Source organism: Dipodomys ordii, unplaced genomic scaffold (assembly GCF_000151885.1).
Source record: "Dipodomys ordii isolate 6190 unplaced genomic scaffold, Dord_2.0 Scaffold28, whole genome shotgun sequence".
NCBI lineage: Eukaryota > Metazoa > Chordata > Mammalia > Rodentia > Heteromyidae > Dipodomys > Dipodomys ordii.
Window position 1 is genome coordinate 15221516 of NW_012267244.1, and position 12190 is coordinate 15233705.

General features: G+C 43.8%; 1 protein-coding gene across 1 annotated transcript in view; it reads left to right on the plus strand.

Annotated features, from left to right (window-relative positions):
* The first annotated feature begins 7464 nt into the window (after positions 1-7464).
* Positions 7465-12190, plus strand: part of Cenph (centromere protein H) — a 24004-nt gene continuing 19278 nt past the window's right edge. Inside the window, exons 1-3 of the mRNA XM_013015835.1 lie at positions 7465-7710; positions 8535-8590; positions 10551-10599. Coding sequence (XP_012871289.1) covers positions 7568-7710; positions 8535-8590; positions 10551-10599 — 248 coding nt within the window. The 5' untranslated portion in view covers positions 7465-7567. The remainder of the gene's footprint in view (positions 7711-8534; positions 8591-10550; positions 10600-12190) is intronic.

Below are 12190 nucleotides of genomic sequence, written 5' to 3' on the forward strand. Positions count from 1 at the left end.
GAAGAGCTGAGGGACAGCGCCCAGGCCCAGAGTTCAGGCCCCAAAAAAATAAAACCGGACCCAAAAAAATAAAAAATAAAAAAATAAAAACTTTGGGGCTGGGAAGGTAGCTCAATGGTAGAATGTTTGCTTTGCATTCATGACCCCCTGGGTTTGATTCCTCAGCAGAAAAAGCCAGAAATGGTGATGTGGCTCAAGTGATATAGCACTAGCCTTGAGCTGAAGAGCTGAGGGACAGCACCCCCAGGCTCTGAATTCTGGCCTCACAACCAGCAAAAAAAAAACAAAAAGAAACCTTTGGTATGGCATTTTAGGGAATGTTGCTGCTTAACTACATTAACTACCTAGCCACATAAAGAAGGATGGAGATGTTATTCCCCTTTGGGCTGCATTGCAATGTGGCTATCAAAACATTCCATCGGCAGATACATTTGTAGTTAAAGATGCATGCAGGTAATTGCCACTGTAAATTCTCTGAAAGAAACTCAGTGACATCCAGGTTTTTTTCCAGGTTGATGTTGAACAGCATACGTTGGCCAAATACCTGATGGAACTGACTATGTTGGACTATGAAATGGTGCACATTCCTCCTTCTCAAATTGCAGCAGGAGCTTTTTGCTTAGCACTGAAAATTCTTGATAATGGTGAATGGGTAAGCTTATCTCATAGAATTTAATTTACCAAGCTAGCTTGCTTGCTTTTCTTTTCTTTTGCCAGTCCTAGGGCTTGAACTCAGGGCCTGAGCATGGTCCCTAAGCTTTTTTTTGTTTGTTTGTCAGGGGCCTTGAACTCTGGCCTGGGCACTGTCCCTGAGCTCTTCAGCTCAAAGCAAGAGCTCTACCACTTGAGCCACAGTGCCATTTCCAGTTTTCTGGTGGTTAATTGAAGATAAGAGACTTTCCTGAACCATGTTCCTCAGATCTTAGCCACCTGAGTAGCTAGGATTACAGGCGTGAGCCACCAGCACCCAGCTTGGTTCTATTTCTTTACTCAATCTACACTCCTTTGAGAAAGACAGAGCTGCTATTATTTTCACTGCTGCAAAAACTCCATGTCAAATAACCTAAAAAGTTCATTCATAGTCATTGATAGAGCAAATATTTATGTCCTATGTGCTGTGGTCTAGCTATTCATGGAGGACAACTATGAATGAGAGTGAGATGGACAAGCCTGTGGTAGTAACAGTATGGTTTGAACACAGGTTCCTACAGAAGCAATGAAAGAATATGGAAGTTTTTAAGCTTGTCTTAAATTTTAATTATAATAAGTCTTTTTTTTTCTTAGACACCAACTCTACAGCATTACCTGTCTTATACTGAGGAATCTCTTCTTCCTGTTATGCAGCACCTGGCTAAGAATGTAGTCATGGTGAATCGGGGGCTTACAAAGCACATGGTGAGTCCAGTTATTGACATTGTAAAATGTTGTATCAGACTTCATGTCTGCAACTGCAGTTTATTTGTAACAGTGGGGTTTTGCTTTATAGCTCAGATAACCCAGCATTCCCCAGAACTCAATCCTAATGATCTGGCCTCCTGAGTTAGCTGAGACTACAGGCACATGCCACCTGAGCTAGTTTTGATGGTTTTGGGGTTTTTTTAAAAAAGGATAAGAAGAACAGGTAGGGGGAAAGGTAATTTGGGGCTGGTGATTGGACCCAGGACTTCCTTATCACTGAGCTACACCTTCAGCCCAAGGAGTTATGAATATACTATTGAATCTTTGGGGATTTGGAAAAAAAAATTGGAGGGGGAGGGGGATGTCATCAGTTGTGGGGCTTGAACTTAGGGTCTGGGCATTGTCCCTGAGCATTACAACACCACTACCAATTTTCTGGTGGTTAATTGGAGAGAAGAGCCTCGTGGATTTTCCTGCTTGGAACCACGATTCTCAGATCTCAGCTTCCTGAGTAGCTAGGAGGTGCTTACAGGTGCAAGCTATCAGCACCCACCTTGGAAATTTTTTTTGGTTGTTTTTTTGTCGGTCGTGGGGCTTGAACTCTGGGCCTGGGCACTGTCCTTCAGCTCTTCAGCTCAAGGTGAGCACTGTACCACTTGAGCCACAGCTCCATTTCCTGGCTTTCTGAGTGGTTTAATGGAGATAAGAGTATCATGGACTTCCTTGCCCAGGGTGACTTTGAACCATGATCCTCAGATCGCAGCCTCCTTAGTAGCTAGAATTACAGGTGTGAGCCAGCGGTACCCGGCTTTGTAAATTTTTTTTTTTTTTTTCCGTCTGGGCCTGGGCACTGTCCCTGAGCTCTTCAGCTCCAGCTAGTGCTCTACCACTTGAGCCACAGCACCAGTTCCAGCTTTTTCTGCTTCTGTGGTACTGAAGAATCGAACCCAGGGCTTCATGCATGCAAGGCAAGCACTTTACCACTGAGCCACCAACCCCTATAAATGTTTTTTTCTTTTTTTCTATAAATGTTTTTGAGACATGGCTTCACCCTGTAGCTCAGGCTGGCCTCACACTTTGAATCCTCCTGCTTCAGACTCCTGAGTTGCTGAGAACACAGGCATCTGCTCCCGTGTTCTGGTACACCATGGGATCTTGTGACTGATCCTGTGTTTTTATTTATTGTGCCTTTTCTCTTTCAGACTATCAAGAACAAGTATGCTACATCTAGGCATGCTAACATCAGCATTCTACCACAGCTGAATTCTGCACTAGTTCAAGACTTAGCCAAGGCTGTGACAAAGGTGTAACTTGTACATTTGAGATGGAGTACTATAATAATAGCTGCAAATAAAATTGGCACCATGTGCCACTTGTACATACTATACTACATTTACTTGGTTTTTAATGAAGGTTGTGGCCATTTTTGCTTTTAATAGCTTAATTCATCTAAATGTCATTACTTCCTATTCTGGGGTAAACTGTAAGTCATATTAAAAAGGTTTTTTTTTGAGGTTTTTTTTTTAATTTTTTTTGTTTTTAAGCTGCTTTCAGTTTACCAGGGACTCCAACTGATGTATATAATTGTCACTTACATGTTTATGTTTTAATGTACCTGGCTTTTCCTTTTGATATGGTAAAGATACATAAGACAGATAGCTTCATAGGACATTACTGCATGTGAGCTAAGTCATTTTAGAGAACTTCTCACCTAGTTCTGTTTTTCAGTCAAAGCTCACACCATCTTCATCCCTAGTTCCCTTGTGTTGTTTCTTCAGGTGCTTGCTGCTCTGCCTCTGTTTTTACCACTTTCTTGAGCTATCAACTTTCTTTTTCTTTTTCATTTTAAAAATCCAGTTTTCACTTTATGTATTTGTTTTTGTTAATTGGTTAGGAAAATAAAACAAGATGTTCAAAACAAAAAAGTCCATTTGCCCAACCTTTTTGAACCTCATCTGTTTAAAGGATATTGACAGATTAGATGCATCTAGCTCCCCTACCCTCTCTAAACATCCATATATATGAGTTGCCCTGGAGAGTTTTCAATGGGTCCATTCAGTACACAGCAATATTGCTTCCAATGTGTAGGCCTTTCTGTGTTTATTTATACATCACATACTATGGATATACTGTGTGTAATGTACATAACTATTGCCCTGTTGACATTCAGAATACATTTTTCATTGCCTAAACAATGTTGGTTAAAAATCACTTTATACAATTGTTTTCTTGATGTGACAGATCTCCCAAAATGTTAGTTCACTCAGTCACATGACTTTCTCAGTGTTGTCAGCAGTGTACACAAGTGCTTTTCTCTGCATCTTTGTTAAATCTGTCTTAAATCTTTGTGAATGTAACTAGCAACAACTATTCTATCTCGTTTGTTGTTTTAATTTATACTATCACCTGTACATGCTATGTTACCCCAAGTTAAATAAATGGTTGGTCTTATCAATGTGAAAGGATTTCCCAGTTTGTCATTTGGTCCATTGACTATTCTTTCTTGCCCACCCCCCCACCACAGACTTCTGAGCCTGCCTAGTTCAAGCGGGTGTTTTGCTTTGAAGAAAGTTAAGTTTACCCATTACTAAATCTGCTATTTTCTGTTGTTGCTTCTCGACCTTAAGAACCTATTTCTATCTTAATTTTTTGCACTTCAGTCAACTATATTGAGGTGTGGTATGTGGTATTATAAGACTAATAATTGAAACCCTCTTTAATCCAATTTGAAAGTGCCTAACTATTAAGTTCTAGATTTGGCGAGGTAAAGTATAACTTCACCTAGAAATATTTTTTCTGACCACACTCATTGCATGAATACATTCGGATTCATTATACTGCCTCACAAACTTACACTGATTGGCAGATTTATGCTTTCTGTCAAATGTGAATAGAATTATGCTTTCTGTCAAATGTGAATAAAATTATTTCCCACTTTTGTCTTTATGGTGGTTGCTTTTTTTTTTGGTCATTCTTGGGCCTAGAACTCAGCCTGGGGGTGGATTTTCTGGTGGTTTGAGGTTAATAGTCTCTTGGAGGCCAGGCTCACACCTGTAATCCTAGCTACTTAGGAGCCTGAGATGTGAGGATTGCAATCCTGGCAGGAAAGTCCGTGAAACTCTTTTTTTTTTTCCTTTTTTCTTTTGCCAGTCCTGGGGACTCAGGGCCTGGGCACTGTCCTTGAGCTTCTTTTGCTCAAGGCTAGCACTCTACCACTTGAGCCACAGCCCCACTTCTGGCTTTTTCTGTGTATGTAGTACTGAGGAATGGAACCCAGGGCTTCATGCATACTAGGCAAGCACTCTACCACTAAGCCACATTCCCAGCCATTAAACTCTTTTCTCCAATAAACCACCAGAAAACCAGAAGTGGAGCTGTGGCTCAAGTGGTTGGTTGGTAGAGCACTAGCCTTTAGCTAAAGAGATGAGGGACAGCAGACAGTGCCCAGGTCCTGAGTTCAAGCCCCACAACCAACAAAAAGGACTTTCCTGCCCAGGCTGGCTTTGAACTACAATCCTCAGATCTCAGGCTTCTTTCTGTATAGCTAGTATTACAGGTGTGAGCCACCAATGCCCAGCAATTGTTTGCATTTTTTTCTAGGTAAATCAAATTCTCTGCTACTTGAATCACACACCAGCCCTTACATTTGAATTCTGTTTTTGAAATAGAGTCTGACTTTTCCCTGGGCTGATCTGTCTCTGCTTTCCATAATGGGGCTCAGGACCTAGGCACTGTCCCTGATTTTTACCACTTTGATGCACAGTGCCACTTTCAGTTTTCTGGTGGTTAATTGGAGTTAAGAGTCTGGCATGACTTTTCCTGTCCATGCTGGTTTTGAACCACAACCCTCAGATCTCAGCCTCCTAAGTACGTAGGATTACAGGCATGAGCCACCAGTTCTGGCTTGCCTCTGTCTCTTGAATAGCTAGAATTTCAGGAATGCACTACCATTCCCAACTACAATGCTTATTTTCCAAGTGCAAATTAAATTTGCCCTTTGTATCCACTAGTTCCCCATCCCTAGATTCAACATTCATGGATGCAACCAACTTAACTTTTGACTGAAAATATAAAAGAGCAGTACTTAGGAACTGAGTACATATGCTTTTTGTCAGTATTCGCTAAACAAGATACTATATCAGCTACTTAGAAAACATCATGTTAGACATTGTAGATAACCTAAACATTTAAGGTATACATGAAGTGATACATAGTCTATATGTCAAAAAAAAATTTTTTTGGTGGAACTGGGCCTTGAACTTAGGGCCTCATGCTTTTGTTTTGTTTTTGTTGGTGGTGGGTCTTGAACTCTGGGCCTGGGCGCTGTCCCACAGCTCTTCAGATCAAGACTAGTGCTCTACCACTTGAGCCATAGCACCACTTTTAGTTTTCTGGTGGTTAATTGGAGATAAGAGTCTCACAGACTTTCTTGCCCAGGCTGTCTTTGAACCGAAACCCTCAGATTGCGTGGAGTAGGATCCTTGGCTGAGACCTCCCTTTTGAAGACCTGTCTGGATCTTTAGTGGCTCTACTAATAGGATTTCTTATTTATAAAAATGAAACTAATGGGGATTAAGAAAAAAAAAGTTCCATGTGGTGAACTTTACATTTTATCCATTCTTTTTGGATTTTTACGTGTGTGTGTGATGTGTGTGCACACGTGCGCACACGCACGCTAGTCCTGGGGCTGCTAATCCTGGGCTTGATCTCAGGGCCTAGGTGCTGTCCTTTAGCTTTTGTGCCCAAGGTTAGCCCTCTACCCCTTTGAGCCACAATACCATTTATGGCTCTGGTAGTTAAGAGTCTCACAGATTTTCTTTACTGGGCTGGCTTTGAACCGCAATTCTCAGACTTCAGCCTCCTGAGTAGCAGATGTGAGCCACCAGCTCCAGACAAATTTTAACTTTTTTTTTTTTTTTTTGGGTCCAGTTGTGGGCCTGAACTCCGGGCCTGGGCACTGTCCCTCAGCTCTTCAGCTCAAGGCTAGCACTCTACCACTTGAGTCACAGCGCCACTTCCAGCTTTTTTTTTTCTGCTTATGTGGTGCTGAGGATCGAACCCAGGGCCTCATGTATGCAAGGCAAGCGTTCTACCACTGAGCCACCTTCCCAGCCCAAATTTTAACTTTTTAATAGGATCTATATTGCTTTGATACAAACTGCCTATCTAACTGGAGGAAAGGAATTTTCAGCTACCTTGTTCAGTTCCAAGCTGCTAGGGCAAGGGCTGTTTCCCTTTCTATGTCTGCCTGCAATGAGAAAAACCAAAATCTGGCATTGTTATGACCAGGTCTACCCCCAAATCCTACTTCAAGTTTCAATTATAACCTGCAGAGTCACAAAGCAGACACTAGGGAACACCGATTCTCAGAGTAGAGCTGTGCAAAGTACCAATTCAAGGAATTCAAAGGAAGCGGAGGTGGGATTCAAGATTGCCTCAAAGGCCTCACGACTGCAAACCTCGAGGAGCCCTAAATCTGACACACTGGTTTCTCCACTAAAAGAGGAGTACTGCCTTCGTGGGTTCCAAACAAAACTACCCGAGTGATTGGGGGTGCAGTTCAGTGGCACGCCCGAGTCCCTGGGTTCGATTCCCCCACACTGCATGAATACAAGTCTTGTACGCAACACTGCAATGTGTGTCCTTTGCACTTCGTCGGGCATACCCACCTTTCGTGGCCACGGAGGACCCAGGTGGGTCAGTAACCGCCGTCCGTGCTCCCAGGACCAAGCACCGAGGCCGAATGAGGGTTCAGGCCAGTCATTTGTCTTCTTGCAAACTGTGTCCCAGGATACAGATGGAGTTAAACTGAAGTTCTTCAAGCGTGCGCAGGGTCTGGGGATCCAGCCAGGGACGCTGGCCATGTGAAGCAGGTGCTCTACCCCTGAGCAACACCTTAGCTCTCTGAACTTTTTTCACTGGAAGTGCAAAACGGGGCTTTCCAGCTTGAGCAGGAAAGGAGGCAGAGCCGTCACTATGGCAACCGGAGGCAGGGGGCGGGGCTAGAGAGGACGCGGGAGCGCGGAAGGGGTGTGGCCTCGGCAGGAAGGGGCGGGGAGGGGCGTGGCCAACGGGTGTTTTGGGCCGTTATAGCTGCCGGCGGGGTAACGGCTCCGTCGGTCTTCAGAGACTGTCTTCGCGTGCGGTCGTCTGTTCCCGCCGGCCGGCGATGGAGCAGCAGCCGCTCGAGGAGCCGGCCGTGGCCGCCGCCAAGCCCGCGGACCTCGGGGAGGCGAGCGGGACCAGCGTGTCGACCCAGCTCCCCGGTCCCCAGGAAGCCGGCGGCGAGAACCGCATTTCCCTGCTGCTCAGGTCGGCCCCTCCGCCGCCGCCGCGACCCTGACCCAGCGGCCCGCGGGACAATGGCTCCTGCCTTTTCCCTCCGGCCCCGGGTTCAGGGTCAGCCTCGGTCGCTTCATGGGTAACCGCGTCGCCTGTGGCCGAGCTGCCCGGGGGTTAGGTGAGCCGCCGGGGGTGGTTAGTGAGCGCGGTGCCGGCCCGCGGGCCCCGAGCCGCGGCGGCCGCTGTGGCCGTGCTGCCGGGAGCAGGGGCCCTGCCTGGCCACCGGGCCTGAACTCCGGGCCCGGGCGCTGACCCTCCGCTCTTCAGCTCAAGGCTAGTGCTCTACCACTTGAGCCACAGCGCCACTTCCGGCTTTTTTCTTTTTGCTTATGTGGTGCTGAGGAATCGAACCCAGGGCCTGGAGCATGCAAGGCAAGCGCTCTACCACTGAGCCACCTTCCCAGCCCCTTTGTTTTTATTTTTAATCATATGAACTTATCAAACACAGATTGATGTTTGGTATTCCATAGGGTGTAAAGCCCCAAACCTCTCACATCCTCAGGCTGTACATATCTAAAGCTGTCAGGTGGCTCTGGGGATGTAATAGGACAACATATTGAAAGCACAGTTGTTCAAGGGCTCCCGCCATTGCCACCCAGTCTTCCCACTACACCACAGCTGTGGCCACATCCTGATTCTATTCCCAAACCATTTTGACTGCTTTGTAAGTGTTGAAAGGCTAGGGTCAAAAGCATTTTATTTTAGGGAAGAAAAATCACAAAAGAAAACAGCAATTAAATAGTAAAACCTGCCCATAAACCTGTAACTTTCTGTTCTCTTTTATCTGTTTTCAGGCTGAGAGCACAGACAAAGCAACAACTTTTAGAGTATAAGTCCATGCTTGATGCAAGTAAGTAGTTTCATTTTTAAATAAGATTTTGCAAATTTAATGATGAACAGTATTCTAGAGAAAATATCAATTTTACAAAAAATTGTAAACAGGGGCTAGGAATGTGGCTCAGTGGTAGAGTGCTGGCCTTGCATGCATGAGGCCCTGGGTTCGATTCCTTAGCACCACATAAGCAGAAAAAGCTGAAAATGGCGCTGTGGCACAAGTGGCGGAGCACTAGCCTTGAGCTGAAGAGCTGAGGGACAGCGCCCAGGCCCAGATTTAAGGCCACACGACCAACAACAACAAAAAAATTGTAAACAATTTTTGTATAACTAAATATAGCAAAATAAGCAAATAACCAGATATCAATGCACACACGTGTACATACACACATAAGTTTTACTGAGATTTGGTCTTAGGGTTTTGCACTATAGTTTGATTGATATGACTCTCGAGGTGACCTGCATTCGGGGACCTTAAGTCTCAGTTGGGTCAGACAGCTAGGGTGTTTCCCTGTGGTTACTCTGCCATTATCCCAAACTTGAGCCTTCCACTTTCTACCGAACACTGTACCTGAGCCCTGCTCCCAGCATAATAGTTGTTGGATTGTTTTTTGTTTTGGGTTTTTTATTTTGCAGGGGTGGGGGGGTGGTCATGAGGCTTGAACTCTGGGCCTGGGCACTGTCCTTGAGTCCTTCAGTTCAAAGGGAGTTCTTTACCACAGCACCACGTCCCATTTTTCTGGTGGTTAATTGGAGGTAAGAGTCTCATGGACTTTCCTGCCTAGGCTTTGAACTGTGATCCTCAGATCTCAGCCTCCTGAGTAGCTAGGATTGCAGGCATGAGCTACCCATGCCCAGCTTGGTTTTTTTAAGGTATTATAATATCTGATAAATTGGATTAGAGCCAGGGGCCAGTGACTTATGCCTGTAATCCTAACTACTCAGGAGGGTGAGATCTGAGAATCACAGTTTAAAGCCAGTGGGGGCAGGAAAATCTGTGAGTTTTTTTTTTTTCTTTTCTGGTTCTGAGGCTTGAACTCAGGGCCTGGACACTGTCCCTGAACCTCCTTATGCTCAAGGCTAGTGCTCTACCACTTGAGTTACAGTACCACTTTTGCTTTTTCTGAATAGTTTATTGCAGAGTCTCATGGATTTTCCTGCCTGGACTGGCTTTGAATCATCATCCTCACATCTCAGTCTCCTGAGTAGCTAAGATTACAGATGTGAGCCACTAGTGCCAGTCTCCAATTAACCACTAAAAAGCTAAAAATGGAATGGAGTTATAGTTCAAAGTGGTAGAGTGCTAGCCTTGAGCATAAAAGTTCAGGGACAACTCATAGGCCGTAAGTTCAATCCCCAGAAATGGCACCAAAACAACAACAAAAATTGGATTGGTTAAGAATTTCTACATCTAAAAGAGGGGCATATTTAACCCAGACCAAAGAAAGCAATTATTATGGTTGCAGGGATGTCTCAAGTTACAGAGCTCAGGCATGAGTAAATAAGCCAATTGGGAGTGCAGTTTAAGTCCTCGTATGGGGGGAAAAAAAAGGGGGGTGGGAGGAACACTGATAAATTATCTAAAATTACAATTGAGCACCAGTGGCTCACACCTGTAATCCTAGCTGTTCAGGAGGCAGAGACTTGAGGATCAGGATTCAAAGCCAGTCCTGGCAGAAGTCTGTGAGGTTCTTATCTCTACTAAACTACAAAAAAATAAGCTAGAAGTGGAGCTGTGTCTCAAATGGTAGTGATGGGTTTGAGCAAAAGAAGCTTAGTGACAGGACCAAGGAAGGCTCTTGAGCTCAAGCTCCAGGATAGGTGCTAAGTAAGTAAGTAGATTAATTTCACTTGCTTTTGTATTTTTGTAATGTGGAAATCGACATTTAAAATTATATCTTTGCATTTGTGGCTGACATATTTGTATTAGACAGTACTGATCTAAAATGTTATTTCAAAAAATTGTTTACTTGTAGATGAAGAAAAAACTCCTGAACAAGTCATACAAGAAAAGGAAATAGAACGGTTTGTCATAAATTTTTATATATTATTTCTACTAAGGTTTAATCATACAGTGTTACCATACTCTCTCTGTTACTTATTTTTAGCATTTTAGTTAGGCTACATTAATTATAGAGGTGTTTCATTGTTACATTTACATGCATTTTCAACAGGTTTCCTTATTTTCATAGTTATAAACCATCTACTTTTTTTAACAATTTTATTATTAAGTAATTGTACAGATTATGGGGCCTGAACTCAAGGCTAGTGCTCTACCACTTTAGTCCCAGCTCCACTTGAGTCTTTTAGGTAATTAATTGGGGATAAATGTCTCATGGACTTTCTTGCCCAGGTTGGCTTTGAACTTCAGTCTTCAGATCTCAGCCTCTTGAGTAGCTAGGATTACAGATGTGAGCCACTGGAGCACAGCTTCACAATGCATTTTAATCAGTCACATCTTAGTTCATTCTCCCCATTTTACCCCTCTCATCCCTCCCTCAAGTTACATAGTTCATTTTTTGTATAATGTACATTGAATATAATGACTTCATTTGTTCATACTTCCTCCCTCCCTTTCTGTGCCCTCTCTCTTTGTCCTCCCCCACCAAAATATGTTTCTACTTCCTGACATTTATTTATTGTTTTATTGTTTTATTAAAAGTGATATACAGGGGGTGAGGGGTGACAAGTCAGGTAGTGAATACATTTTGTTTTTACAATGTCACCCCTTCCTTTGTTCTCTTCTTCTGCTCTTTTTTTGTTGGTGGTGGTGGTCGTGGGGTGGGTGCTGTCCCTCAGCTCTTCAGCTCAAGGCTAGTGCTCTGCCACTTGAGCCACAGTGCCACTTCCAGCTTTTTTCTGCTTATGTGGTGCTGAGGAATGGAACTCAGGGCCTCATGCATGCAAGGCAAGCACTCTACCACTAAGTCACCTTCCCAGCCCTTCTTTTCTCTCCTATTTCCACCTACAAGTGGTATAGTTCATTTTCAACATAGTGTCTAGTAAATACCACTACTACATTTGTTCACCCTTTGTCCCTCCATTTGGGTATTTATTTTGATAAGAAATTAGTTATTCAGAGGAATTACATCTTTGGACACTTCCTCTCTTAGTCAGTTTGTGTATAAATGCATTGAACTCTGCATATCTTATCGCGCACGTTTGTATTTTAGATTTAGCTTCAGAGTGTGAAAAAAACATGTCCCCTTTGTCTTCAACAATCTGTTTTTTGGTTTTGGTTTTTGTCTGTTATGGGGCTTGAACTCTGGGCCTGAGTGCTGTCTCTAAGCAATTTGGTTCAAGGCTAGTGCTCTACAATTTGAGCCACAGTGCTACTTTCTGGTGGTTAATTGGAGGTTAGAGTCTCATGGACTTTTCTATGCCATGTATTGGGAAGTTGTCGATTTGCAATGGAGACTTACAAGTAGATAGGTGAGATATTTCTTATGATACTCAGCTAAGTTACTCAGGAAGCCTACGTTGACAAATCTGTAAAAAGATACCAGTATGATGACCCTGTAGGGGCTGGGAAGGTGGCTCAGTGGTAGAGCGCTTGCCTTGCATGCCTGAGGCCCTGGGTTCGATTCCTCAGCACCACATAAGCAAAATGAAAAAA